The sequence below is a fragment of the Anthonomus grandis genome, chromosome 4 (assembly GCF_022605725.1).
Source record: "Anthonomus grandis grandis chromosome 4, icAntGran1.3, whole genome shotgun sequence".
NCBI classification, from domain to species: Eukaryota; Metazoa; Arthropoda; class Insecta; order Coleoptera; family Curculionidae; genus Anthonomus; species Anthonomus grandis.
This window is the reverse complement of record NC_065549.1, coordinates 3144649-3170210: the sequence shown is the minus strand read 5'-3', so window position 1 is coordinate 3170210 and position 25562 is coordinate 3144649. Positions and strand designations below refer to the sequence as shown.

General features: G+C 32.0%; 2 protein-coding genes and 1 long non-coding RNA gene across 5 annotated transcripts; 1 reads left to right on the top strand and 2 right to left on the bottom strand.

Moving 5' to 3' along the window:
• Positions 1 to 4656: 4656 nt before the first annotated feature.
• On the top strand, positions 4657 to 25554 carry LOC126735747 (histone-arginine methyltransferase METTL23). 3 transcript variants are annotated; one of them, XM_050439834.1, is made up of 4 exons: positions 4657 to 4979; positions 24704 to 24825; positions 24881 to 25205; positions 25262 to 25554. In XM_050439834.1, the coding sequence occupies exons 1-4, from the start codon at positions 4934 to 4936 to the stop codon at positions 25519 to 25521; spliced, it is 753 nt and encodes a 250-aa protein (XP_050295791.1). In that variant the 5' UTR covers positions 4657 to 4933; the 3' UTR covers positions 25522 to 25554. The 3 variants fall into 3 exon arrangements, with proteins under 3 accessions (XP_050295791.1, XP_050295792.1, XP_050295793.1); XM_050439835.1 differs by lacking the exon at positions 4657 to 4979 and adding an exon at positions 23974 to 24123; XM_050439836.1 differs by lacking the exons at positions 4657 to 4979; positions 24704 to 24825 and adding an exon at positions 24309 to 24425.
• On the bottom strand, positions 7880 to 9201 carry LOC126735749 (uncharacterized). The gene is made up of 2 exons (XR_007660500.1): positions 8771 to 9201; positions 7880 to 8494 (listed from the first exon to the last, which is right to left on the bottom strand). It is a non-coding gene; the product is annotated as an uncharacterized LOC126735749 (long non-coding RNA).
• LOC126735746 (peptide-N(4)-(N-acetyl-beta-glucosaminyl)asparagine amidase) lies at positions 13760 to 24364 on the bottom strand. Its single transcript, XM_050439833.1, has 9 exons — positions 24152 to 24364; positions 22879 to 23019; positions 22655 to 22823; positions 22423 to 22604; positions 22035 to 22366; positions 21808 to 21981; positions 14213 to 14502; positions 14010 to 14159; positions 13760 to 13955 (listed from the first exon to the last, which is right to left on the bottom strand). The coding sequence occupies exons 1-9, from the start codon at positions 24362 to 24364 to the stop codon at positions 13792 to 13794; spliced, it is 1815 nt and encodes a 604-aa protein (XP_050295790.1). The 3' UTR covers positions 13760 to 13791.
• Positions 25555 to 25562: the final 8 nt, after the last annotated feature.

The window sequence follows — 25562 nt, the reverse complement described above, 5'->3', positions numbered from 1 at the left end:
ATAAACACGGTTTTTAATTAACTTTTTTACTTTAATTTTAACTGTATTTTTAGTATAAGTTTTAATTAATTTAACCAACATTTTACCGTTAATTAATAACGAAATTCTAGTTTTAATGCCTCTGTAAGTTTAATCCACCTTTTATGTTTGATTCCCTTTCAATTTTTAGCCAACATAACTTTCGGTGCTTTAAAGCTCAGACTTGGAGAGGGTTTAAGATTTAATTTCCAGGGGAATGAAGTTGATTTGTTCGTGACCTAATTCTTAATTAACTAGCGTCAAATTACCACACTTAACCTTTAGTTAAATAAAACTTTGCTTACTATTACTCAATAAACTTTTAAATGTTAATTTTAATATTTTAACCTTATATGTAATCTACCCGATTTTAATAAATTATTCCAGCGCATATCGAGGTCACACATTTTAATTAATAGTCAATTTTAATTTAAACGCCTTCCTATACTTTCTCGAATCATTAATTTAAACTTTAAATTATTTAATAAATTTAATTTTCGTTAAGAGCGCACAGCTTTAGTTAAAAACCTTTTTAATGTCAATAATCAATTTAGCATTAAGATTTTTTTACGTTAAATATTCACTAATTAATTCATTCTTTGACTACATTAACCTTCTAATTATTCCTTAAATTCATACGTTTTATACGAAATATAAATTTTAAACGCATCCTTCATATTTTTAAGATTGTAATCAAATTTAATTTAATTAAAAAAATGTAATTCCTTAAGTGCAAGTTTTAATTTTACTTATAAACCTTTTATCGTAATGCTAATTCCAGAGTTAGATTTTAATATTCCACCTAATTTATATTAATTTTAAGACCGTATGTTTCAATTTAATTAAAGAAATTAAATTGAAAAGCTTTCCTCTTTAATTAATTATTTTCCACGGTTTATTTTTAATTCATCTTAGTACATTTATTCTTTATGTATATATATTACCACAAGTTAATAACCTCTTTAATTAACCAAAAATCATGAATTTTTATCAACTTCGCTAAATCAATATCGTTTAATATCCATAAATAATCATTAATTAATTAACTAACCAACCAGTTTATTTTAATATAGAAATCATATAATTTAATTTTAAAGTGTCATTTTAATGTCAAGATCCTTCCTATTTTATTTTTTCGATTTAAGTTAAACACGCTTTAAAACAATTTAATTTAATTCCACGGTTTAATTCTATTTAATCAACCATTTTAACGGATTATTTAGTTTTAAATTAATGAGCACTTTTAGGATTCTTTTAAGGTTAAATATAATTTTAACTTCATTTTCGCATTTAACCAGGATTTTACTCTTAATTAACCTTTTAGTTTAATGGACTTTTTACGGTTTAACTCCTAATTTCCAGGAGTTACTTCCAAGTTATTTAACCATTTCGCTTTAATTACATCACTGGGGATTGATTTAGATTTAAATTAATCATTATTGTTTAATTTATTAATTAGATTTAATCTTAACCTTAAAACCTTTTAACATTATCTTTTTACCTCACATATTTAATGTATCAAATTAACGTAAAGGACTATTTAACCCTAAAATCGCATCACAAACATAATAGGAATTTTTTTGGTTGTGTTAACCCTTTGTCACATTTTAATCGGTTTTAAATTTAACTTAATGGATTTATTAAATTATAAATATTTTAGTGTACAAGTTTGTTTATTACAGTTTTAACGCATAACGAGTCAAGTTCTATTATTCCTTATTTTAACATTAAAACTCCATAGCAAATGTCTCACCATAACAATTTTAATTTCTGAGAATTACTTTTTAATTAATTACTTAATTAATTACTTCTGACTGGCTGAAACTGGCATACGATGATGGGCGTATTTCGAGGAATTTTAATTAATTAATTAGGGGGTTAAATCAAGACATGGCATACCAACAACAAAAAATATTTTCGATAACATTAAACACGAGGCGCTTATGGTTAGCCGTCGGCAGGGTTGCCAAAAACACTCTAACGTCATACAGGGTGTAGCCAAAATATAGTTTTAATGCTTGAAAATCGACAAGGTTGCCAAAGCTATTTTTTCTGATATAACTAGACAGTAAGTAAAATAAAAAGATCATGTACAGGGTGTGTAAAAAATAATTCCTTATAAAAATAAGTAACCTTGACTGGTGCCTACCGGACAGTGTGGCCAACGTGCGAGTGTCATTTTTTTTAATCATATAATAGAGAAATAAAAAGATATATACAGGGTGTACTAAATATAATAAATTGTTTAACAAAAAATAAACTAGATGGTTATTAGCCAATGTTGCCCAGTGCAAGTGCATTGGAAAAGAATAATTACGGGGGAAAGGTTAAAAAGATCATATATAAGGTGTAGGTGCCAAATAGTTACGTAAAAAAAACTAGATGGCGTTTATTGGTGTGTTTAATCGACGGTGTTGCCAACTTGAAAAAATCAGTGCAGTAGAGGGCGGGAACTAACATTCCTATTTCTATAATAAACAAATAATGTATCAAATTCAATAAATTGTTTTTTATACTTCAAAATAAGTAGAGGGCACAAGTGTCGTAAAAAATTCGGCATCCAACAAGGCAGACTTGAAAGAGGCGGAGGGTAATTTTAAATAATTAAACCCTATATACAGGGTGTCACTTTAAAGCCCTATAGACAAGAAATACTTGTTTATCGAAAAAACTTAAAAAATCCACTAGTTGCAAAAATTAATGTTTTATATTATTTTTAAATAAATTTAATGTAGTTTGTTTAATTTCACTGTAAATAACAATAATATATAAAAGAACTATAATATACAGGGTGGAGAACCTGCTGTGACAGATTTATGTGTACAGGACCCTGTAAAGAGAATATGCGTATAATTTGCACAAAACAACAAAATGTTCAATAAAACATTATTAAAATGCTTGCACAGTCCCACTTTAAACATTCTATATAGCCAAACTCAAGCAACTAGAAGCATTAAACTCCATAGCATACCAACCCAAAAAAATGCATAAAAACCAACAAAACTCATTCTAGAAAAGAGACGCTCCAGTTAGCGGAAGTGTCAACTTTCTAATAATAAACTTCTCAAGGAAAGCAGGACCGCCGTATCCGAATTTCCGCCTAGTTTTCCAGAATATTCTCGTCGGGCATTTAATAACGGTTTTATATTCTAGCACAGCTCAGAATGCCCGCCAAAAAATATTCAAAAACTCGTTTGTGATTGGCCAAAAACCGCGGATACGTCACGTCCCCTTCGGTACTCTCATAATATGTACAATAATTGTACAATTTTAAAAATATATTCAGTTTCATCATCCTGAGGAGAAAAAAACAACTTGCTGCAATACAACTAAACATACACAGTGATCTTCTTTAAGGCCATTTTTAATCATACATATCTTTACTAGTATAATCACTTATCCTATGGTATCATCTTCATTACTCAATCATTTTGCAAATAAAAACCATATACAACATATAGATGAAAGATACGAACCTACATGGCGTCCGCCCAAGTCAATACAGGGCGGCCCAAATAAAATGCCCATAAACCAAAAATAAACCCCAAAAAGTGGAGAACCGACACACACTGACAATCCCTTGAAATTGTGTGCCTGTTAACCACCCTCTATCTTATCAGAGGGTAAAGACTTGGTTTCTAGGCACCTTTTTGGGCTGCTCCGTATACGAAATTTCACAAGTGAATAAGTGAACTGTTAATTCTTGGTTAAAGCTGAAAATCGCTAGTGAAAGATCGCCATAGGGACCGTGGGGGTGGCCATGTATATCTGTACCTCTAATTGTTCTTTCGTTTCATTCTTCAAATCTTGTCCAGTGTCTTGTAAGGTGTTTTCTCTTGAGTGTTCTAATATACAGCTATTAATCAACTTTATTATGGTGCATTATGAGTTATTGAAGCGTCTATTTAAAGCACCCATTCAACCCCTACGAGACTTGAAAAAAATACTAATAAAAAGCTTAAAATTAATATCTAATCGCGTTCATTTCGGTCTAATCTTAATACTAAACAGAAGCTTTTTTTTGAGTTTGTAGGTACATGCCTTTAGGTTCCCTGGCTTTAGGATGGTCCCCACGGGGTGCTCAAGGTGCTTCAAATCGATCACACGATTTAGGTACAGTATGAAACCATAATAAAGTTTTAAAACAGAGTATTGCAACAAGAAATTAAGAGATATAATACTGAAATGTACATACCTAATGAATGAGAAATATTTGTCAATATTTACATAATGAAAGGATTGGTGCAGTTCTTAATGGTATTTGATCTCCTAGAAGCGAGGCTTCACAGTTTTAATGAATGAATTGGAAATTATGCTCATTATAAGGGCCCCATGTGCATGAAAATTGGTTAAAAACAAGCCTGAAATGTAATTTTGTAGTTACATTAATAGAAAATGATTTACCTTGCTGGGACAGTATAAAGTGCTTTTTTATAAAAAACTATGATTCAATATCCATATTGTGCCATTTATAGTAAAATATAGTTTCTTCTATTGATCCAAAACAAAAACCCGTTAGATAAATAAACTTTTTTTCAAAATTGACATCTGTCTGACAAATGACAGTGACATTTCATATTGAACAGGGTCGATAATGGATACTATTCAGGGTTGCCGCAGCAGATTTTTACGATAAGAAATTTTCTCGTTTTTATAGAAGTGGTGGGGGATAATCAATTAATGGAAAAAAGTTAAGTTAGAAGATAAAATGAGACTTCCACAGCATAAAAGGTCCTTATACGTTTAGAAAAATAAAATCCATAAAATGATTAATGAAATTTGAATATTGTAAGTGCACTGACCATTTTCTGAATGGAAGTAAACGACACAGAGTCACTCGAAGAGTTAGGTTAAGGAGGTAGCAAAGTTTAAATCAGACTTTTCCAGAGCATCAAGGGCTCAACTTGTATAAATTATGAGGAGTAAACTGCCTGTAATGATGAAATATTTAAATATTTATGGTAAGTACAATACAAACATTTTCTGAAGGAAAATAAAGAAACGTCAAAGAATCATTGGGTAAAAGTTAGGTTAGGGCAATACAAAAGTTAAAATGGGACTTTTTGGGGGCTTAAAGGGACCTCACCTTGTATATATTATAAGGAATAAATTCCCTGTACTAGTGGAACATTTTAATATTTATGGTAAGTACAATATAAACATTTTGTGAAGGCCAATAAACGTTAAAGAATCCTTGAAAAAAAGTTAGGTTAGGGAGATAAAACAGTTAAAACGAGACTTTGAAGGCATAAAGGAGGCTTAACTTGTATATGTTATAAGGAACAAATTCCCTTTAAACATTCATGATATAAACATTTTGCAAAGGCAAACAAATTAAGTTCTGAAATGAAATAAAGGTTAAAGAATCCATGAAAAACAGTTATGTTAGACACAGCTAAAATGAGAATTACAGGCATAAGGGCTCAACTTTTAAGTTATAAGCTCCTTGGAATGGTGAACTATTTATAGTAAGTACAATATTAACATTTTCTAAAGACAAATAAACGTCAAAGAATCCTTGGAAAAGTTAGGTTAGGCAGATACCAAGGTTTAAATGAGACTTTTCGAGGGCCTAAAGGGCTCTAAAGTCGTATGTATAAGTTATAAAGAATAAACTCCTAATAGTAGAATATTTAAATAATTATGGTAAATATAATATAAACATTTTCTGAAGGGAAATAACCAAGAATTTCTAGAAACCAGGTTAGTGAAATAAGGAGAAAAGTTAAAATGTACAAGTTATAAGGAATAAATATTAAATTCCCTGTAATGGTAGAACAACTTTTAATTAATTATTTATGAAAATACAATCTGAACATTTTCCGAGTGCAAAATTAGTTCTTAAGGGAAATAAATAAACGCCAAAGAATCCCTAGAAAAAAGTCAGGTTAGGTAGATACCACATTTAAAATGAGACTTTTCCAGGGCATAAAGGGGCTCAACTTGTATGGGTCATAGGAATACACACCTTGTAATAAGAGAATATTTAAATAATTATGGTAAGTACAATGTAAACATTTTCCAAGGGCAAATTAAGTTCAATTCAATTTTATAGGTTAGGTTTGTCTCAATAAGTAATTTACTCAATTCATTACCTTTAGATGAAGTTTAAATGTACTTGGTTTTAATGATAATATTATAATAAAGCTATTAAGTAAAAAAAAAGTGAAAGCACCTACTGAGTAAGGCAATCAGATCAAAATATCAATACGGTGCAGTTAGTTTACACTATCAAAGAAAATTTAATCTAAAATACCTCACGTGTGTAGTGGAAATAAACGTCAAGGAATTACTGGAAAAAAGTTAAGTTAGGGAGATACCACAGTTAAAAATGAGAATTTTTCAGGGCACAACTTGTATAAGTTATAAGGAATAAACTCCCTTTAAATATTTATGGGTAAGTACCATATAAACATTTTTTTAAGGCAAATTCAGTTTTATAGGTTAAGTTTGGTTCATACTCAAAGTCATTACCTTTAGATTAAAATTAAATGTAATTGGTTTTAATGTATTATTATTAATAATGCTATCAAGTCAAAAAAAGTGAAAGGAACCACTAAGAATAATTATAGTTCATTATATTTTTTGCAAGTAAGGAGGCAATGCTATCACATATAAAATAATTATTTATAAGACATAACCTCGAAACTTTTTAGTTCTTTTTATTAATTGCTTAAGTTTATAACAAATTGATACCACAGTAATTCAGCTTTAGTAGTTTACTCAAATCATTACCTTAATATTACGGATAAGATTAAATGTAATTGGTTTTAGTATCAAGTCAAAAAAAAGTGAAAGTAGCCACCGAGTAAGGCACATAAATATTATAATCAAGATTATTTTACCTATTGCATTTATGCATTGTCCATTAATTTTTGCAACTAAGGGGCATTATAATTTTTGTTTAACCATGTATGAAGTAATTATTTATAAAAACTGTATAATCCAAAAACTTTTAAATTATTATCACCAATTTCGCCTCGATTTATAACACAAACTGATACTGCCAGAGTAATTTGGTTTTATAAATTAGGCTTGGGTCGGTAAGTAGTTTAACAGTCATTAATTTTATAGAAGAATAAGATCAATGTAACCAGTTTAATGATAATAATGCTATTAAGTTAAAAAAAAAAAATGGAGCTACCGATGAAGGCAAATACATATACATAACCAAGATTATTTTAATCAGTATATTATATAAATATCATAAATTTTGGCAACCAAACCAATAATCATTATTCATAAAAATCATATAACCTAGAAACTCCTTAGTTATTTTAATTGCCAATCACTCAGATTTATAACAAACTGATACCATGTTAATTACTGTTTTATATTATGATGATACTATTGACTGCTGTAAAAAACAAATAAAAACAGTATAATTATGTGAAGAAACTTCTTTCAAAATTGTACGAAATAATTACCTAATCATTATATATAAATGGTTCGTCAATTACCATATACCAATTTTACATGTACACTATCACATTATATAACCAGAACCTAATTCATTTTCAGTATTTTTTAAACCTTTGATTTATATATAATTATAATACTCTTAATACCATTTTTTCTGTTAAGTAAACCTGGACATTATAAAAGGGGAGGCGCACAATGGGTTAGTGTCAATGCTCAACTATCAAGGCAAAAAAAAATAAAAATTATATAATTATTTAAAAGTATTTTGGTACTTACTACTTTGTAGTCCGTAATTCTGCGAAGCTATCTGAAGATTCCTTAGTACTATTTTAAGTATTTTTCTTTTTCTTTAATTGAGATCTCAATTTATTATAGTGATCACTTAAGCAGTACTGCATATTAAGTTCGGGTTTTAACACAAGAATAATACTTCGAAGGGTTTGTTTTAAATAAAAAGTTATTTTATTATGTCGGTTATACTACAAACGCCAGCAGTTTTTTTTTGTAAATAAAATGGGTCTACATATGTATGGGGTATTATATAGTTGATTATTCGTGTAGGGTCAATTATGAAAGTTATTAAATTGTTTTTTCAATAATAATAATAATAATAATATAGGTAATGCTAAATATACAGGCAAAAGTATTAAGTTTTTTTTTTTTAAATTATTAAGGGTTGTCGTCAGGGTAGTGTCTATCTATCTATACCTCTCAGTCGGGACACCTCGGAAAGCGACGACGAACAACGGTTGGAAAAAATCTAGAAAAATTCGTAATGTTCCGGCCCTAGGGCCCAAAATTAAGGTTACCTACTAGAAGCCGAAGCCCCTTTCTAAAAGATTCAATTATCATTTATAACCATACCCCTTTTACTCTTTAAACGATTATTTAAATCCGGCTCAGCTCTACTAGAATAGATATCGATTTCGATCGAATCAGCGCGTGCGTTCTCGTGCGACCGCACCCTAGCCTAGTTCTAGTTATCGATTGGTCAATAGTCGCCATATTGGACGCATAACTAGCAGTTATTACGCAGAACGTTGGATAGGAAACTCTGAAATTAATGATTATTTTGTGATAAAACCTTAACTAAAGAAGGCTTAGGTGGAAAATGGTTTTTTTTCCAAGTAGCAGTACTACTATTATAGTTTCAAGTCAGTTAAAATTATTTAACAATATGGCGGACGCGTACATTGGCCAGATGTACACGTCATGAGTCGCCTCCACGTTTCTCTTTAACAGATTCGCATCAGAAACTGCTAAAGCCAAACGGGAGGGCGACCGAGGAGGAATTATTCGAGTATATAAAATAGAAACCGTAAAAAAATACCAATAATTATATGCGCCAACGCCTTACACCCAAAAAAAACCTAAGTACACCACTAACACACACCAAACTCGTTATTTGAACGACACTTTAGAGCGAACTGTGACGCGTTTTCCGCTCGCTCGGTATTTATAGACTCGACCCCCACTGCTAGAATGTTCGTGAATGCGACGCGGCCTACGTGACCTACTGGGGGGGTATTGATCGACATCTAAGACACCGTTTCGGTTGTTTGTCTTTGTTTAGCGCGTCACGGTAAATGGAGGCAGGTTTGTCGCGTACGTCTGTGATTGAATTCTGGTGTTACTGCGTAGTTTCTAGACGGAATTCTTTGTTTTGTTTGTATCCATCCAATTTTCATGGGATGGAATATTCTAGTAATTCGTAGATTTATTTCGACTGATTAGGTTTGTTTGGTTTATTATGTATTTTTTGATAATTAATTTAATATTATCGGAATTTTGTTCTTTAATGGCATTGATAATTATTGGTTTTATGTTTAATCGGTACACTCCTTTTAATGACTTCTAAAAGTCAATTTATTGCAGCATAATTATGTCGTAATTTATTATGTCGTCGAATATTGTAATTTAATTGTATGTACAAACTCTGGCCTCGCATGTAAGGCTTTTTTGGTCCAATTTTAGAAGTATTGATTATAGATTTTTGGACTGAATTATAGGTACTGAAAACGCATTGTGAGGTTACACACCACCATAAAATTTTTCCTATCACTACCTGTGTTCCCTTTTCTGTATAATATGAGAAAAACGGTAACTGGGCAAACAAAGACTGGCAATGGCAGAAACATCATATTTTGTCCTGATTTTATGTGCAATACAAACATTTATTTCTAAAAATGCATACAATATAATAATATCCATATATGATTGATTCAAGATGGCGCCCATCCATCATGATTACCTTGACAAGTTGAACTGTCACGTTTACGTCAAAAGATAATTTATCCACAAGAGGCCACGCCCAAATACTTTATGCGGTCATTTTATATTTCTTCCAGGCATCGGGCATTCTCAGTTAAAATGTTAAATCGTCCAGGCATTAAATGGGATTTGTGATTATAGTCGCAATTTATTTTTTCCAGGCCTGCATCCAACCCAAAATGACAGATGGGCGGCCATCTTGTAATTCATTTATAGAGAGTCTTTTATTAGTCATATTTACAGTTCAAAATAGACTATGACTAACCGCTGTATAATACGTTTATAAACGTATGAAGTAAATATGGTCATCATTCGCCTACCTATAATAATTATTTTATTAACACGGAAGGTTATGTTAATTAAAAACCAATGTGTGTATATATAAAAAGATAATTTTTGAGTGCAATTACTGGCCCTATAACCACCACTAAATGAGCAGCAAATTATTGGAGCAACGATGGAAAAACCAATAATATACCAATATTTATCCTAAAGTTCCTTTAAGCCTCGTGACATTCCGAATTGATTGGTACCATCAGGGGAGTTACGGCTAGGTTCCGAGATATTTATATCCAAAATTAATATCTTGCCATAATACGTGATATTAACCTAAAAAAAGACCATCAATGCTAGGTGCGAGGTCTGTTACTAATTCCATAATATCCCTCCTCAAAGTTGCCTATAATTAACCTCATTGATTTATACCTATTTACTTTTAATAATAAATCAAGACTGTCAGAAAAGAATTGTCATGGTTGATGGTCAAATCGGTTACTCATTCAATGAATCACAACGATTTCATCTCTTATTCTTTGTTAATATGGTGTAACAGTATGAAACGGTGGCTTATTCTTATTTTTAAATGACATTCGGTACATTATTGGAACATTGTGGCAGCTGCTGCAGCAGCTGGGTCGCCCTTAAACCCTCTGTGAGAAAGGGCAAAAGGTATAATAATAAAACCCTTGCGGGACTAATAAAGGGAAATGCCATATGTTCAGGTATAGAGCCATAACGAAAATACTATTAGAGAACAACGTATGGTATTGAATACAGCATGGTGTTGTTACAATTTGCATTTCGAAACTTCTAATTTGATGGGTCTTGGACCTTGGTTGATAAAATTGCGTTTACCTCGGAGAGTTTTTAAGGTACAAGAAACGTTCATATATGAAATTAATTGGTAAGAATCGGTCTTTCTCTTACTAAAACCCATCTAAAAATATTCCAAATAATTCGTAAGAATATTCTCAGGAATAGAGAAAATATGCTAAGAAAAGTGCTCCCAGCAAAACGACTCTAACTACCCAACTCATTAACCCAGAATAGTATTTTTATCCTTAAATCCATCTCCAGGATCTTTTCTATAATAATGTGAAAAAATTATAACAATATGTTAAATAGATCCCGAGTTATGCTAAAAAATATCCTTCGATAAAAAAAACCAATAAGTTACAGTTTGCATCTGAAATCTTCAAATTTAGTGGCTCTTGTACCCTGGTTGATAAAATTGCCTCTATCTCAGGGAGTTTTTAAGGTACAAGAAACGTTCATATATGAAATTAATCAGTACGAATCGCTCTTTCTCTTACTGAAACCTACTTAAAAATATTCCAATTATTTCTTAAGATATTCGCAGGAACAGTAAAAATATGCCAAGGAAACTAGTTAAAATAAATGCCTCCGCCTAAACTGCCCTAACTACCTAAGTCAGAATCAAATTTTTACCTTCAAATCTATCTGCAGGATCTCTACTATAATAATGTAAAAAATTTTTTTTGTACGTCCTTGCCTTTTCTAGTTTTCCTACCCTAAAGTAGTCCTAATAATGTTAGGTTAGGTTTTGTTTATGTTGGTATTTTGCCAATTTATTATTCATTTATATCAATTAAAATTCGTTAAGTAATTTACTAAATAAAATGTCGAAATCATTGCAAGACTTAGGTACTAGTGAAAAATTGATTTGAATAACCCTACTGGTAAATTTGTATGCAAAATATGCATGAATTATTAAAACTGATGGTTTATTTGGGAACTTCCAATATTTATGTATTAAAAACTAATAACAGAAAGAAACTGACTGAACGATCGAAGACTGAAAAGGAAGTAGCCTTTATGGCTGTAATTGTTACTGTTTTTCAGAATATTATTAACCCAGAATCATATCCATCTTCAGGAGCTATACTATAACAAGAAACGTTAATATATTCAATTATTCAGTAAGAAACATCATTCATCATCATCAAAAAATCAACATTGACAAATTTGCTGATATTTCATCAGGATTTACTAACTGCCTTGGGGTGTTAGGTGGATGTCATCTACACTGACTTCTCCAAGGCGTTTGATAGAGTTAATCATGGCATATTACTAAGGAAGTTGGAATTGTTTCACTTTCCTGGGAGATTATAGTAGCTTGGTTTTCTGATTTCTTGTCGGAAAGGACCCAGCAAGTTCGCATTGGTAATGCTAGGTCAGACAACATTGTTCTCTGCTGTTTAATATATTTAATAACTTCTTGATATTTGCACATGATGTTAAATTTTATAGACAAATATCATCTTCCCTTGACCAGGTTAGGTTGCAACAGGATTTAAACAAGCTGTATGAATGGTGTATTAATAATAATTTATTTTTAAACATTAGCAAGTGTAATATTTTGAGCTTTTACAGAGGAAATAAGAGGAATTATTCATCTTATAGTGTTGCTGGCCGTAATATTCAGTACTGCAGCACAATAAAGGACCTTGGGATATGGTGTGATGAACAACTAACCTTTAATACATACATTAATAATATAATCTTAAAGTCGTCCATAAATTCTTGGCTTTGTGGTTCGCAAGTGTAGGGCTTTCTCACTGGAGACCTGCAAGAGGGTTTATATCTCACTTGTAGTTTCTCTGCTTGATTCAATGGTTTGGTCACAATTTCACATGAACAGCTGTTTAGTCTTGGAACGGGTTCAGAACAAGTTTGTTAGATTTTGTTTGTTTAAGCTAAATATGAGAATTCCTGATAATCATACCATGACCATGGTATATGACCATGCTTTGGAGATGCTAAATCTAAAAACTTTAAAACAAAGACGTTTACATTCAGATCTCATTTTTATATTCAAGTTGTTAAATGGTCATATAAATTGCCCTGAACTTCTAAAGATGCTTTTCTTTAATGTGCCAACTAGAAACCTAAGACGTAATCGTTTGTTTTCCCTGCCTTTTCGTGGCACTAATTATGCATCTCACTCTCCAATTGAGAGGACTTTAAGATTGTTAAACTCAGGTGAAGTGCATATTTTGGACATTACCTCGTCTCAGTTTAAGCATTAAATTAGAGACATTATTTAAATCTCTTTGTTAGTTTTTCAATTTTTTTATTTTTGATTATGGAAGGTATTTTAATATTTGTGATATTAGCTTTTAGTCATTGTTCTTTTTTATATTCATTTATGGGTTGTAGTTAAGTTATCAGAGCCAAATGACAATTAAATGGTTAATATGGTTATTAATTCTGTTGGAATTTAATAGTTTATTATTGTGGTTAGGTTAAATGAATTAGTATGTTGTATTATTCTTTTTTGTAATGGGGTTGATCCCATATAATAATAAATAAATAATATTCTCAGGAACAGTGAAAATATGCTAAGAAAATTACTAACAAAAATGCTTCAACCAAAACTGCTCCAATTGCCTAAATCCTTAACACAGAATTACATTTTTACCCTCAAATCCAACGTCAGTATATCTTCTATAATAAACTAGAAAAATTATTAAAATATTTTAAGCAGATCCTGAGTTACGCCAACAATTGTCCTCCAACGAAAAAAACCTCTATGTTGCAACTTGCATCTCAAAACCTCGAATTTGATGGGTCTTAGACCTTGGTTGACAAAATTATCTCTAACTTAGCTAGTCTTCAAGGTACAAAAACCATTCATATATCAAATTATTTGTTAAGAAGCGCTCTTTTTTTCACTAAAACCCCTTTAAGAATATTCCCACAAGTAAAAGATATTATTATATAAACAGGATAAAATGACACACCGTACTGGTAAACAAATATGATATATTAAAAAACCTATTATTTAAACTTAAAAGTAATACTAAAAGGATACTCCTCGCTATCTACTAATTGTCTAAAAAGTTGCGTGTGTTGCCAAGCCACATCACCTTTACCACCCTCCAACTGTGCCGTCACTATGACGAACTTCCTATCCTGGAATTTTTCACTAAAAAGTTTCCCATCTGAAAAAGAAAAATTACTTTCTAAAGAAAACTTTTGGAAATCTTTATTGGTACCATTCGGAATGTCCTCGGTAGCATCGTCGCTCACTATACGGGCCCTCACGGTACCACTTTCAAAAGTAACATGGTGAAGGTGCAGGGAAACGTTGTCTAGGGGTGCCGAGAATTGGAATTTCCAGGCAATTGAGGCTGCCATGCTGTTTTCTGTGATATACAATTGTTTATTTAAAAAAAAAAGTTTTGTGACCTCCTTTTACCTGTCCTAGCAAGATACACCTGCTTCCAATCCTTCTCCTCTTTCCTCATAATATTGCTAAACTCAAAACAACCCAAATTCCATTTTTTCACGCTCTTCTTCACCTTATTACAACTAACCAACTCGTAAACGTCCTTTGCTGAAGAATACCTTACGGTGGCCGCATTATCCTCCAAAGCATCAACATCAATTTCCCAAATGAATTGTGGCGTTTCTTGAGTTTCTCCCCTGGTGAGGCGCCACAGGGCGTCTCCTGACTGACGCCCCTTGGACTCTCCATCCTCAGGCTTCCTTCGTTATTTATTTATTTATTTTAACGTAAATTACATTAAATTTGATGAATGTTACAGTTTACAATATTAATACTAATTATAGTTATCTTAAGCTTAACGTTAGTGGCAATGAACAGTATATGTGTCTACAGAATTGAATACACATAAAACACCCATAAAGAAAAAAAAAAGAAACATCCAATTATTTTATTGCTTTATTGTGCAGAATAGCTTTCTGTGCTTCACACTTAAATTTATTTGGGGAAGTACGACTAAAATAATGTAACACATTACAATATTTGTTGACCTTATTTGAGATTCGGTTTACTGGGCTGTAAAGCAAGTAACATGTTCTGCAATATGGCACATGTAAGAGGGATCTATTACGTGTTTGGTATGATGGTACATGAATTTTGAAGGTGGCTTAACACTCTGGGCTATCTATATAGTTATTTAACACTTTGTATGCGAAACAAACATCATAATACTCCCTTCTAGCAGACAACAGACTTAGGTTTAGGTATGACATAGTAAGTTCACTGTTTAATATTATCCCAGACCACAGATTTAACGAGACAAACCGTAGCCGATCGAGAGTTCTCGAGATCGAGAACTATCGATCGGCTACGGACAAACATACATAATCTTACGGCGGTATATGGAACACGGTGTTTGGCGGCGTTTCGATCGAGCGGTCAGTTTCAAATTCTCAATATTTTAAATTTTGCTTCTCTCGCGGCAATACGATATTAGACCACGTTGCCAGATTATAAGCCATATGTGAATTATTAGGATAGAATCTCTCCCGATATCTACAGACGCGATTTATTGATTGTTTAGTCGAAGTACGTACGCTGCCCGGCCAAACTAAAAAGACTTTCTCGTCTTTTTCGTGGGTTGCGATGCCGTGAATATCAACATACCTACATATTGAAGTTATATTATAACTTAAGTATTAGATGGATGGATGGATTTGGAAGTATTAACTTATTAAATGTTATTTGGTGGTAAAGTACTAATTTTGTGTGCTTGGTGTTGAAAGACGTTATTAAAATTATCAAATAATTAATTGTTTTTTTTTTGTAAAATTTAATTATTAAAAAGCTTTTTGGATTTGTATAAAAAAACAATAAAATTAATTGAAAAACGTAAAATTTTTATCGAGACAGGTATTTAAAATCAGCCATTGTCAAATTAGCAAATTGTCTTAATTTTATTAAAATTGGTGGTCATTAATATACCAGGCGTTTTAAGAAAAAAAAATTTTTCAGTGTTATATTACCTTAACATGAATCCTAGCCTTTGTCTATTCAAATTTTGATCTCCGCTATTAAATTAAAAATGTTTGAAATGATAAATCAAAAATTAACTTTTTTCATATGAAATCATCCATGTAACATCTATGATGATTCTTAAAAAACGCACTCTAGATAAAGTATAGTATAAAAAATATTCTTAGGTAAGTTAAGTACATTATATTTTTCTTACAAATTTTGTAAATTTCTAATTTTTTGTTTGTGATTTTTTGACATTTTCCTTGACCATTTGCAGAACTTAAATAAACCTATTTGAACAAGTTTGTTTAATAAAAACAGTTTATGGTCATGACAGTCGTCAGTTTTTTTCCCCAACCATACTAGATGTTTTGAAACAATTTTATTTTTAATTTTTGTTGCCACAAACTCTCGCTGCTTATGTTTTTTAAAATATTTTTGAAACTTGGACATTGCTTTTGACACAATATACTCAACTTCTGAAGTAGGAATTACAAGAGATGTTGTCTCTTGCCCAGTGAAACTTTTATGAAGGGAAAAAATTTGAGAAGGGTCTGTAAATTTTGTGCTGTTTTGAAAATTTAATTTGCATTTTTTACATTTAAATTATTCGATAGCACGTCGAACTAAATACCCCGCATAATAGTTATTTGCCGATTCTTCCAAATTTATCTCAGGTTCTTTGCTGCAATTTCTTCTAATTCAGAAACCGGACTTTCAGACCGATCTTCTTCAGTATTTAGTTCTTGTGATATATGAACACCTTTGTCACATTTTGTATCAATATTCCTTGTAATTCCTGACAACAAAAGTTGAGTATCTGTATCATCTTCGCAATTCGATAACTTTGATGGAGTTAATAAACCCGTTATGATTTAATCATGAAAAATAATTGAAATGACTATGCAGTTGGATTTAAATTCCAACCAACCCGTTGCCTGACCATTGAAAACAAGTTTTCCAAGAAATCTTGATTTAATCAGAATAAACTGAATATTTTCCTTTTTTTCACTTTCAAAAAGCTGTTCAATTGCATTTATAGTATGAATAATTCCATCGAAACATGGAGGCCTTGTTTCGCTAATTACGGTCTTTCCCTTTTTACGGTACAACTTAATCAATGCTTGTAAAACAGATTTACCTTTGCCAAAAACCAGATTCACACAAGAACTGTTTTCGCTACGACCACGATTAAAACGATTTTTGGCAAAAGAGCGTTTGCTATTTAAAGCATCGAATAAATTGTTCATCAGTTCTATAAAATCGGCAGTATTATTACCTAGCTCCTTGGGTATAAAACACTTATCGACAGCAGTTCGTATAGCGGCTGCCATAGTACTTGAAAAAACCTGTAGCGCTAAGGAGCATGACATGTTTTCAAATGCATTAGGAAAAATATGTTTATCCGTAATTTTGGGAAGAGTTCTTGTTGTAGATGAAGATTTATCAATTTCATACGTTTTCCTAATAACATTGAAACATATGCTCTTATTTCCCAACTTAAAAGTTCCCGACAACAAATTGTTCCTAATACTTTTGAAAAGATGCGGAGGGTCAAATAGAGCAAAAATTTTTAAATCATAATAGAAAAAAGGTCGTTCCTTAGTAACACTCAATAATTTAAAAGCTGCCCTATTAGGACTTCCTTGGTCACACACTATTGCCTTGGGAATAAAACCAATCTCATTTAGAGATTTTAAAACGTAAAAAATCAAAAGTTTTAAATTCTTGCCACTTGTAGTGGTGTGAGAGAAAATGTATATGCAAGTGGAAATTTCCATGATGAATATATGCCTCGAATAGAAAAAACTAAGACATGAGTGGCTTCCGTTGGTTTTCGTCCTAGAGGACCTAAGTCTTCAAAACCTTCTATTAGGTCCAGTTTTTTATTATATTTGAGGCATTTCTTGATTGACATTTCATCAAAAGCCACCAAACATTTTTTTTCATTCTTATCCATACCTGCACACTTCAGCTTAAGACAGGTTTTTATATTATCATCTACGCCAGTCTTAAATGCATTTTGACCAATCCATTTTTGAATGGTTGACGTAGATGGTAATATAATGCCTTTTCTTCTTTAAAAATTGTAACACGATGGTGATTTATAGTACAGGGAGACCGCCAACTCCTTTTCGTTGCGGGAATATAAAGTACGACGTTTACCCCGTACTTGCATCATAACAAACGTTTTTGCAGATATGGATAAGAATGATAAAAAAGGTAACAAATTAAAAATTGAAAATTTGCACTTGCGAACTTTTTCTCTCAACCGAGTAATTCTTCTCTTAATATTATGTATTTTTTTTTAAGAGATTTTATTTTTAAATTTACTTTTCTTGGACTGAAGAGTATCCGGGAAGTCGATAATTTTTTTAACAAACTCGTTTTCTTCTTCAAATTTCATTTTTTTCTTTGAAGGTGGACTTAAACGCGGACTATCACTTAATGACACGTTAGTCTTAATATTTGTATAGGTCTTTTTGGGCGTTAAAACGCGTAAATTCTGTTCACTATCCAATAAACATTTATAATTAATAGGAACGGCACTGTCTTTTAATCGATGTCTTTTTTCCGTTTTCAAGTCATCCTCTGTAAAATGTCTTTCGCAAATACATTTGTTTTTAAGCATATCTTCCGGAAGACCGACTAGTTGTGTATTTCCTAAAATAACAAACATCGTTAAAAAATAAAAGTAAATATTATCATAAGTTTAAGGAGGTGTCTAAAAAGTTTTGTTGATTTAAAATATGCATTGTGCAAACATTTTTGCTTAAAAAAAAATACTTCAAAAATCTCGCTACGATTCACCCTTTTCGAAATATTTACATTTAGGGTTTTCAATGCCCTCAAAATAAAATTTTATTTGCCCACTTGAAGTTAAAATATTTTTTAAATAGACTGTGCATAACAAGATGAATTATTATAGACGTCATTGTCACTGTTATTGTTTATGTTCTTGTCAGTTACTTTGATGCTTGGTTATAAAAATTCAAACTCACATACGTTTAGTAACGTTATTAAATTTATCACTCTGAATCATGGATGCCTTGACTTTCGGACAAGGAAAATTTTACCTAATCCCTAATCTTACATTTTTGAAAAGAAATCTACTGTTAAAATATTTACCATTATTTATGGGACACCCTGTATATTTATTTGTTTATTGTGTAAATTAACATATTATTTTTGTTAAAAAAGATGTTTTTAAAAAAGTTACTTATTGCTAATATAGTTAAATTATATTTGTAAAGTATTAATAACAATAAGATCTTTTTAAGAAGTTTATTTTTTATTATTTTGGGGGCTTTAAGTGTTGTTTCTACTGTAAAAATAATTTTAAATTTAAAATAAATGTATAATATGTGTACTAATTAACTAAATTATTTTTGTAATAAGAAAGTAGCTTTGCATTTAAGTTTATTATTAAAAAAATATTTTGATAAAATAAGGTTTTGCCTTTTTCAAATTTTTTTAAAAGGTTAAGAGACAAAAATCTGCTTGATAATTGTTCTAGATGTCTAAATTACATTATTATTTGGTTAGAGGATAAATGTTTGGTATCTCCGAAAACATAAATTTGAGCATAAATAACTCATATCAATAATTATTTCAATGTTCAGGCAATTATATACTATAGCTTACTATTATAGCTGTATTTACTATTATAACTAAAGAATAATTTAGTTTTAATTTAAACATAGCATTTTAAAAATATTAGTTTAATTTTATTCATATGAAAACACAAACTGTGTGATGTAAATGGTAAAGTAAACATAAATTTATTTTGTAACTTACCACTATTAAAAATCCAAACATCACAAATTTCTTTGCGTTTTATTGGAAATTTAAACATTTTTATTTTTTCAATGCGTCTAGTATTTCCGCAATTGTAATAGTCGCATTTATTGCCTGCTGCAGTAACCCTTGAACGTGGAAGCATATTGAAAACGCAATTATGTCTTTTATAAAGATCAGACTATCAGACCCATAGAACGCACGGGAGTAAAGTGAGAAATAATCATTTACAATAATTTTCAATTTGCCTAGTTCCTAAATAAAAGGGTAAAGGCGCTCATCGCCGACGCCCGCAATGAATCCAACCAGCCTTATACAAAATTGTATTGGCAACTAAGCACGGACCGAGGAGCGAATCCGTCGGGTCGAAGTCCAATGGATCTTAACTTTTTAAAGTTGGGATCCATTCGGTGTACCGTTTTTAATGCATTGCTTTACTTATCTGTTTGTCTTGTTAAATCTGTGCCCAGACTTAGAGAGTGTATAGCTAGCATAACTTAGAAATTTATAGTGTCAATTCTGTCAATATGAATTTGAAAATTTTTGAAAAAAGGACACCAAATAATGTTAGAAAATTCAAGTAAAGACCTCATATATGCAATATACAATTGTTTTAAAGCAAATCCATTTTTAAAAATTTTGCATGACTGTTTGATATAGCCTAACATTCGGTTGGCACTCGAAATAATATTTTCATAGTGAAAATGACAGTTGGGAATCTAAATACACACCCAGGTCTTTAATTACACTGACCTCCTCATGAATTACATTGTTAATTGAATACACAACTGGCATTGTATTCAAGAGCCTACTGAATCTTAAAAATATACACTTGTTGGAGTTTAATTCATTTGCCTGGCACCACAAAGAAACAATGTCACAAAAGTTTAAGCACATTGCAAGATGCTATACTGATAATAAGTTTGAGGTCATCAGCAAACATCGGGAAGTTACAAGTAAGCAATTTGCCAAGGTCATTAATAAAAAGAATAAAGAAAAGAGGACCTAAATGAGACCCTTGAGGTACACCAGATGTGACTAGGAATGGACCCGAAAGATGACCATCCATTTTTATTTATTGCTGTCTATCAGTTAGATAGGTGGACACCCATTTCAGCAAGGCCTCCGACAAGCCATACATAGAGAGCTAACTTAGAACATTGAAAGGCCTTTCAACGTTCTAAGAGAGTAATAAATATAAGATGGTATCTACACTCCTACGTTTTTTAGATGAATGGGTTGAATTTGTGCAAGATATCCCCAATTTTAACTTTGATCATAATGCGGCGGGAATAAAAATTGACTTTACTGATGACATGAGTTCCCTTGAAGTATTTCAAATGCTTTGGACAGCTGAAATCAAAAATTTAATAATAAATTGCTCTAATAAATATGGTGAGACCATGTCCAGAACTTCTCGACCACACAAAAAAAATTCCAGGTCATCCAAATTTGTTTCAATTGAGCCAAGGCAATTGGATATTTTTATAGCTGTGACCCTTCTTAGAGCCCAAATTGGATATCCCGAGCTAAGGAAGGTCTTTTCAGTAGATCCCTTATACTATCACCCTATATTTTCTCACTTTATGTCTGGAAGAAGATATGAGCAAATTCTAAGATACCTATGTTGTTATCACATTGAAAGGCCTTTTAATGTTCTAAGAGAGTCTAGGTCTAGGTCTCAAGCCCTGATTCAAAGTCTTTAAAAATATAGTTGGTAAATAAATATAAGTTGGTATCTACACTCCTACCGGGGGTAAACCCATGCTGTTGAGGTAATATTCTATTACTTGGAAATGAGTTGATTGCATGACACACTGTTCAAATATCTTGGGTATTGCTGACTTATAGACCTGTAGTTTTTAATATTGCACTTATCACCACTTTTGTGGATAGGAGTAATATAGGAGAGCTTACATACTTCAGGGATAATTCCAGAGTTAAAAGACCTGTGAAACATATAGTAGAGAGGAATATATAGGGTTTGAGAGCACAATTTTAAAACTCTATTTGAAATACTTGCTTTTATTAATATGTAAAGAATCTAGAGCTTTATGAACCATTTCAGTGCTTATGTCAATATGATCAAGATTGTCATAAATACCAGTATCATTGATAGAAATATTTTTCTTTGGATTGTAAGCCAAGAAGAATTTAGCGAAACCATCAAGATGCATTACCACATTACAGTTAGAGCAAATAAAGTGAAGGAACTAAACAATAAATTTTTCAAATAACATCTAATTACATACCTTTCGACCATAAGCTCCACAAGCTCAAACAGTAACCTTTTGGTCAAAAACTGCTTTCTAGGTTCAGACATGCCTTCTTGTCTCTTACTTCTTAAGTTTGTCAAAGCCGTTGCTAGCAAATGCTCGTCACACAACCTCCTTCTGCTTAACACTTCCTTATGCTTACAGGAATACCTGAAAAACCTTCATAAAACTGTACTATAATCGCTTTTAAAAAAAAGCTGCACCTCCAAGTAACATCTTGAACCTCATCTGGTGAATAAGCCATCACATAACTCATGTTCTTCTTCCAGCCAGTCTCGTAGATCAAGGGTTTATCACAAATATTTTCGCAAGGATCACAGTGCAGCCAACGTTTTTTAGCAAAAGAGTAAACCTCAGTCCACACATGGTCGTTTTCATCCAGCACATATCTACTATCCCAATCCATGGCCGAGCAAAGTAAAGTGAACACATTGGCCCATTCCCCACACCTCCCTCTTCGCGTTTCCAGCAAGATATTCAGGTCTTCATACCTCGGAAATGGAGTCAGAAATCCACAGGATTTGCACTTGTGCATCTTAAGAAAAACCAAAAGTCTCTTTCGTGAATAAATAAATTAGTACTCATACAAACCTCTACTCTATTAGTATAAATGAAGTGGCTCTTATCTTGGCTCATATGTGAGAACTGACTGCTTCCTTGACATTTTTCACAGTCAGGACTATCAACCCAAGTGAAAAACTCTTCATTGAACCACTGCAACAGCTCCAAGAGAAGCAGATCTTGTAAAGACACATCAGGTTCAGGCAATTTATCTAAAATGCTATTAGTCAGCATATTTCCGGACGAAAATGTTAGTAATTACTCTTTTTCACATGTTCTTGGATAGCTCTGAGCCTCTCCTGTGCATTTTTGCCTAATACTGTAACCGGGATAACTCTCTTGGCTCTTTTTAATAAATCCTTGTTAGCATAACGCAAACATATATGGAATGTTTGCTCTATTCTATGAAGAAATGGATGGTCCTTGTAGAGCTAATAAAACATCCTTTGTAACAATTATCGGTTAATTATTTAAGTAAATGCTTACTGGGACCATCGGAGGGAGCTCTACAGGCTTCACAGTTCCAATGTCTGCTTCCTCAGAATCTTTCCACACTGATAGTAATTCTTTTATATTTTTCATTGCACTTAAATTGGTATCAGGTGGAAGAACAAAGCCTTTTTCAGTCTTAAATGATAGATATTTTGTTTTGTAAGGGTAGTGTATGTATATTATTAATAAAGAAATGCAGAGTCAGACACCAATAAATAACTAAAATAAACTCGGATTTTTGTCGGCATCAAAATGAGATTCATTCGGTTTCTGACCTCCACATACAAGAGCAAGTAAAGACTTTAATTTATTTATTTATTTATTCATGCCAAAAAGTATAAAGCTTTTACACAAGTCAGTCAAAAATATAACTCCAAATAAAAGTATTAAACTGTAAAATTCGTTTTACCTAAAAACAAAAATAAAACACATATAAGCCTAAAAAGTAATGCTTAAAAACACTTAACACTAAAAGTCAAGACACCCAGCCTAGGCAATAGCACTGAAATTTGAGCTCAGGAATTCCTCAAATGAATAAAAAGCATTGGTGACTAAAAAATGTTTTACCTTTGTCTTATAAGCATTAAGAGGCAAATCCTTAACGGAGACTGGCAGGACATTAAAGAACTTAATTCCATAATAAGACCTAATGAATACAAGGCACAGAAGTATGAAGGCGCTTGGTAAGGTGAGAACTCTCAGAAGCCTGAAGTGGACCCTACAACAATCCCTGTATCCAATCTGCGCAATCACTCGCAGACATCGACGTTGCAATGCAAAAATCCTGGGCATATGCGCTGAATGACCCCAGTTTAGTAAGTTATATGTCATTAGACAGTGAAAATATCCAAAGTAAGCTATCCTGAGAGTACCTGCGGAGACAGACCCAGACAAATTGCGAATCAGGAAAATACACCTTGATAATTTGGTTGACAATTCATCTATGTGACCTTGCCATGTCAAACCACTATTCAATCTAACACCCAGAAAATCCACAGACACACCTAAAGATTGTTGCTGGGAATCAACGTCCCGAAGGGAAAAAATTATATTTTGAGTTTTGGACTCATTTAAGCACAATCTATTGGAAACGGCCCAGTCTCTAAACTGAGAACAAGATTCTTGAGCCTTGAGCGAAATGTCTGCGCAACTCCTATTAGTACACAGGGATGTTGATTAATTTGAAGATCCTAACATAGTACCATTGATTGGGAATATTATTCAATCAACGATAGTACAGTAAGTAATAGACGAGTACTGTGCTTACCTCTTTAAATCCCATAAGTCTCAAACATAGAAGGCCTCCCTTTACTTGCAAAATTTGCTCAAAAACCTTTTTGTTTGATTTATTTAGCGTTCTAAATTTAGCATTATTAGGGTCATTTAAAATATTCTCCGCGATCTTCGTTAGTAGACCCACAGTGTTTTCACTTTGGACTTTTGGGTTTTTATTCAGTTCTCTGAACAGTTCTGCGCTCATTTTTTTTTTTTTGGAACTAAATGGAATGTCCACTGGTAATGGCGATGAGACAAAAAAACAGGTACGTGTAAGTATTTATTAGTCTTATCATATGAAATAAATCATTCTATAAAAAAAAAATGCAATGAAAATGCAAAAAATACAATAGTTACCTAACCTTAATTGTCAAAATCAGCTGGGTTTGTTATGATGCCTTTCATGTCATCTGTCAAAATTGACAACGGTAAATATAAACATAACCTATAAATAAATAAAATACAAAAAAAGTTAATTGAAAAGAAATATCTTCCTATTTGTCTGGCAATTGCCTTGCAGCAACTTCCTATTTTTATTCCTTAGAGCTTGCATTTCTTCTAAAACTTCACAACATAATGACAGAAAGCCCTGGTGAACAAATAAAAAAGTTCCTATTCCCCCAAGACTCTACAAAAGAATCATTTTTAGAAATCTTCATCCCCGAGGTACTAATTTATTACTCTCACCTCAATAACATTAATAATCATCTTATTTTTTCAGTTAATTCAAGCCAGTTACTCATTTTACACATGGCCCTCGGCCTCTGTTCTCGCTTGGTTCCTATGGGAGAACCGTACCGGTTTACAAGGCAAAAGAATCTTGGAACTGGGGGCGGGTACTGCTTTGCCTGGCATTTTGGCTGCCAAATGTGGGGCCCATGTTACCCTCAGTGACTCTGCCACTCTACCCAAGAGTTTGGCACATACAAGGAGGTGCTGTCAACTAAATAATTTAAGAGTCAACCAGGACATTAAGGTTATCGGGCTCACATGGGGTTTGTTTTTAAGTAATTTGGAGTGTATTGGACCTTTAGATCTTATTTTAGGTAATGACTGTTGTGTGTTATAGCTTTTTCTTAATTTAAATTTTTTGTTCTTTTAGGGTCTGATTGTTTTTTTGATCCCTCAATATTTGAGGATATCCTAATAACAGTGGCTTACCTGTTGGAGAACAACTGTGGAGCAAAGTTTCTTTGTACTTATCAGGAGAGGAGTAGTGACTGGTCAATTGAGCAGCTATTAAAGAAGTGGAATTTAAGATGTAAAATTCATAAAATTACCAGTTTGGGTGCTCAGAGTGGCATAGATATTAATGAGATAATCGGGAGACACAGTATTCATTTGGTTGAGATTTATATATGACTTGTTGTAAATAAATATTTTTATTTTTTTTTTAATTAGTT

Coding starts and splice junctions, on each gene's coding strand:
- LOC126735747 (XM_050439834.1), top strand. CDS start 4,934: ATGAGGAGTAAACTGCCTGTAATGATGAAATATTTAAATATTTATG. Junction 24,826..24,880: donor TAGAAATCTTCATCCCCGAG/GTACTAATTTAT, acceptor TTATTTTTTCAG/TTAATTCAAGCCAGTTACTC. Junction 25,206..25,261: donor ACCTTTAGATCTTATTTTAG/GTAATGACTGTT, acceptor TTGTTCTTTTAG/GGTCTGATTGTTTTTTTGAT.
- LOC126735746 (XM_050439833.1), bottom strand. CDS start 24,364: ATGAGCGCAGAACTGTTCAGAGAACTGAATAAAAACCCAAAAGTCCAA. Junction 22,824..22,878: donor AGCTCCCTCCGATGGTCCCA/GTAAGCATTTAC, acceptor ATGTTTTATTAG/CTCTACAAGGACCATCCATT. Junction 21,982..22,034: donor GTTCAAGATGTTACTTGGAG/GTGCAGCTTTTT, acceptor AAGGTTTTTCAG/GTATTCCTGTAAGCATAAGG.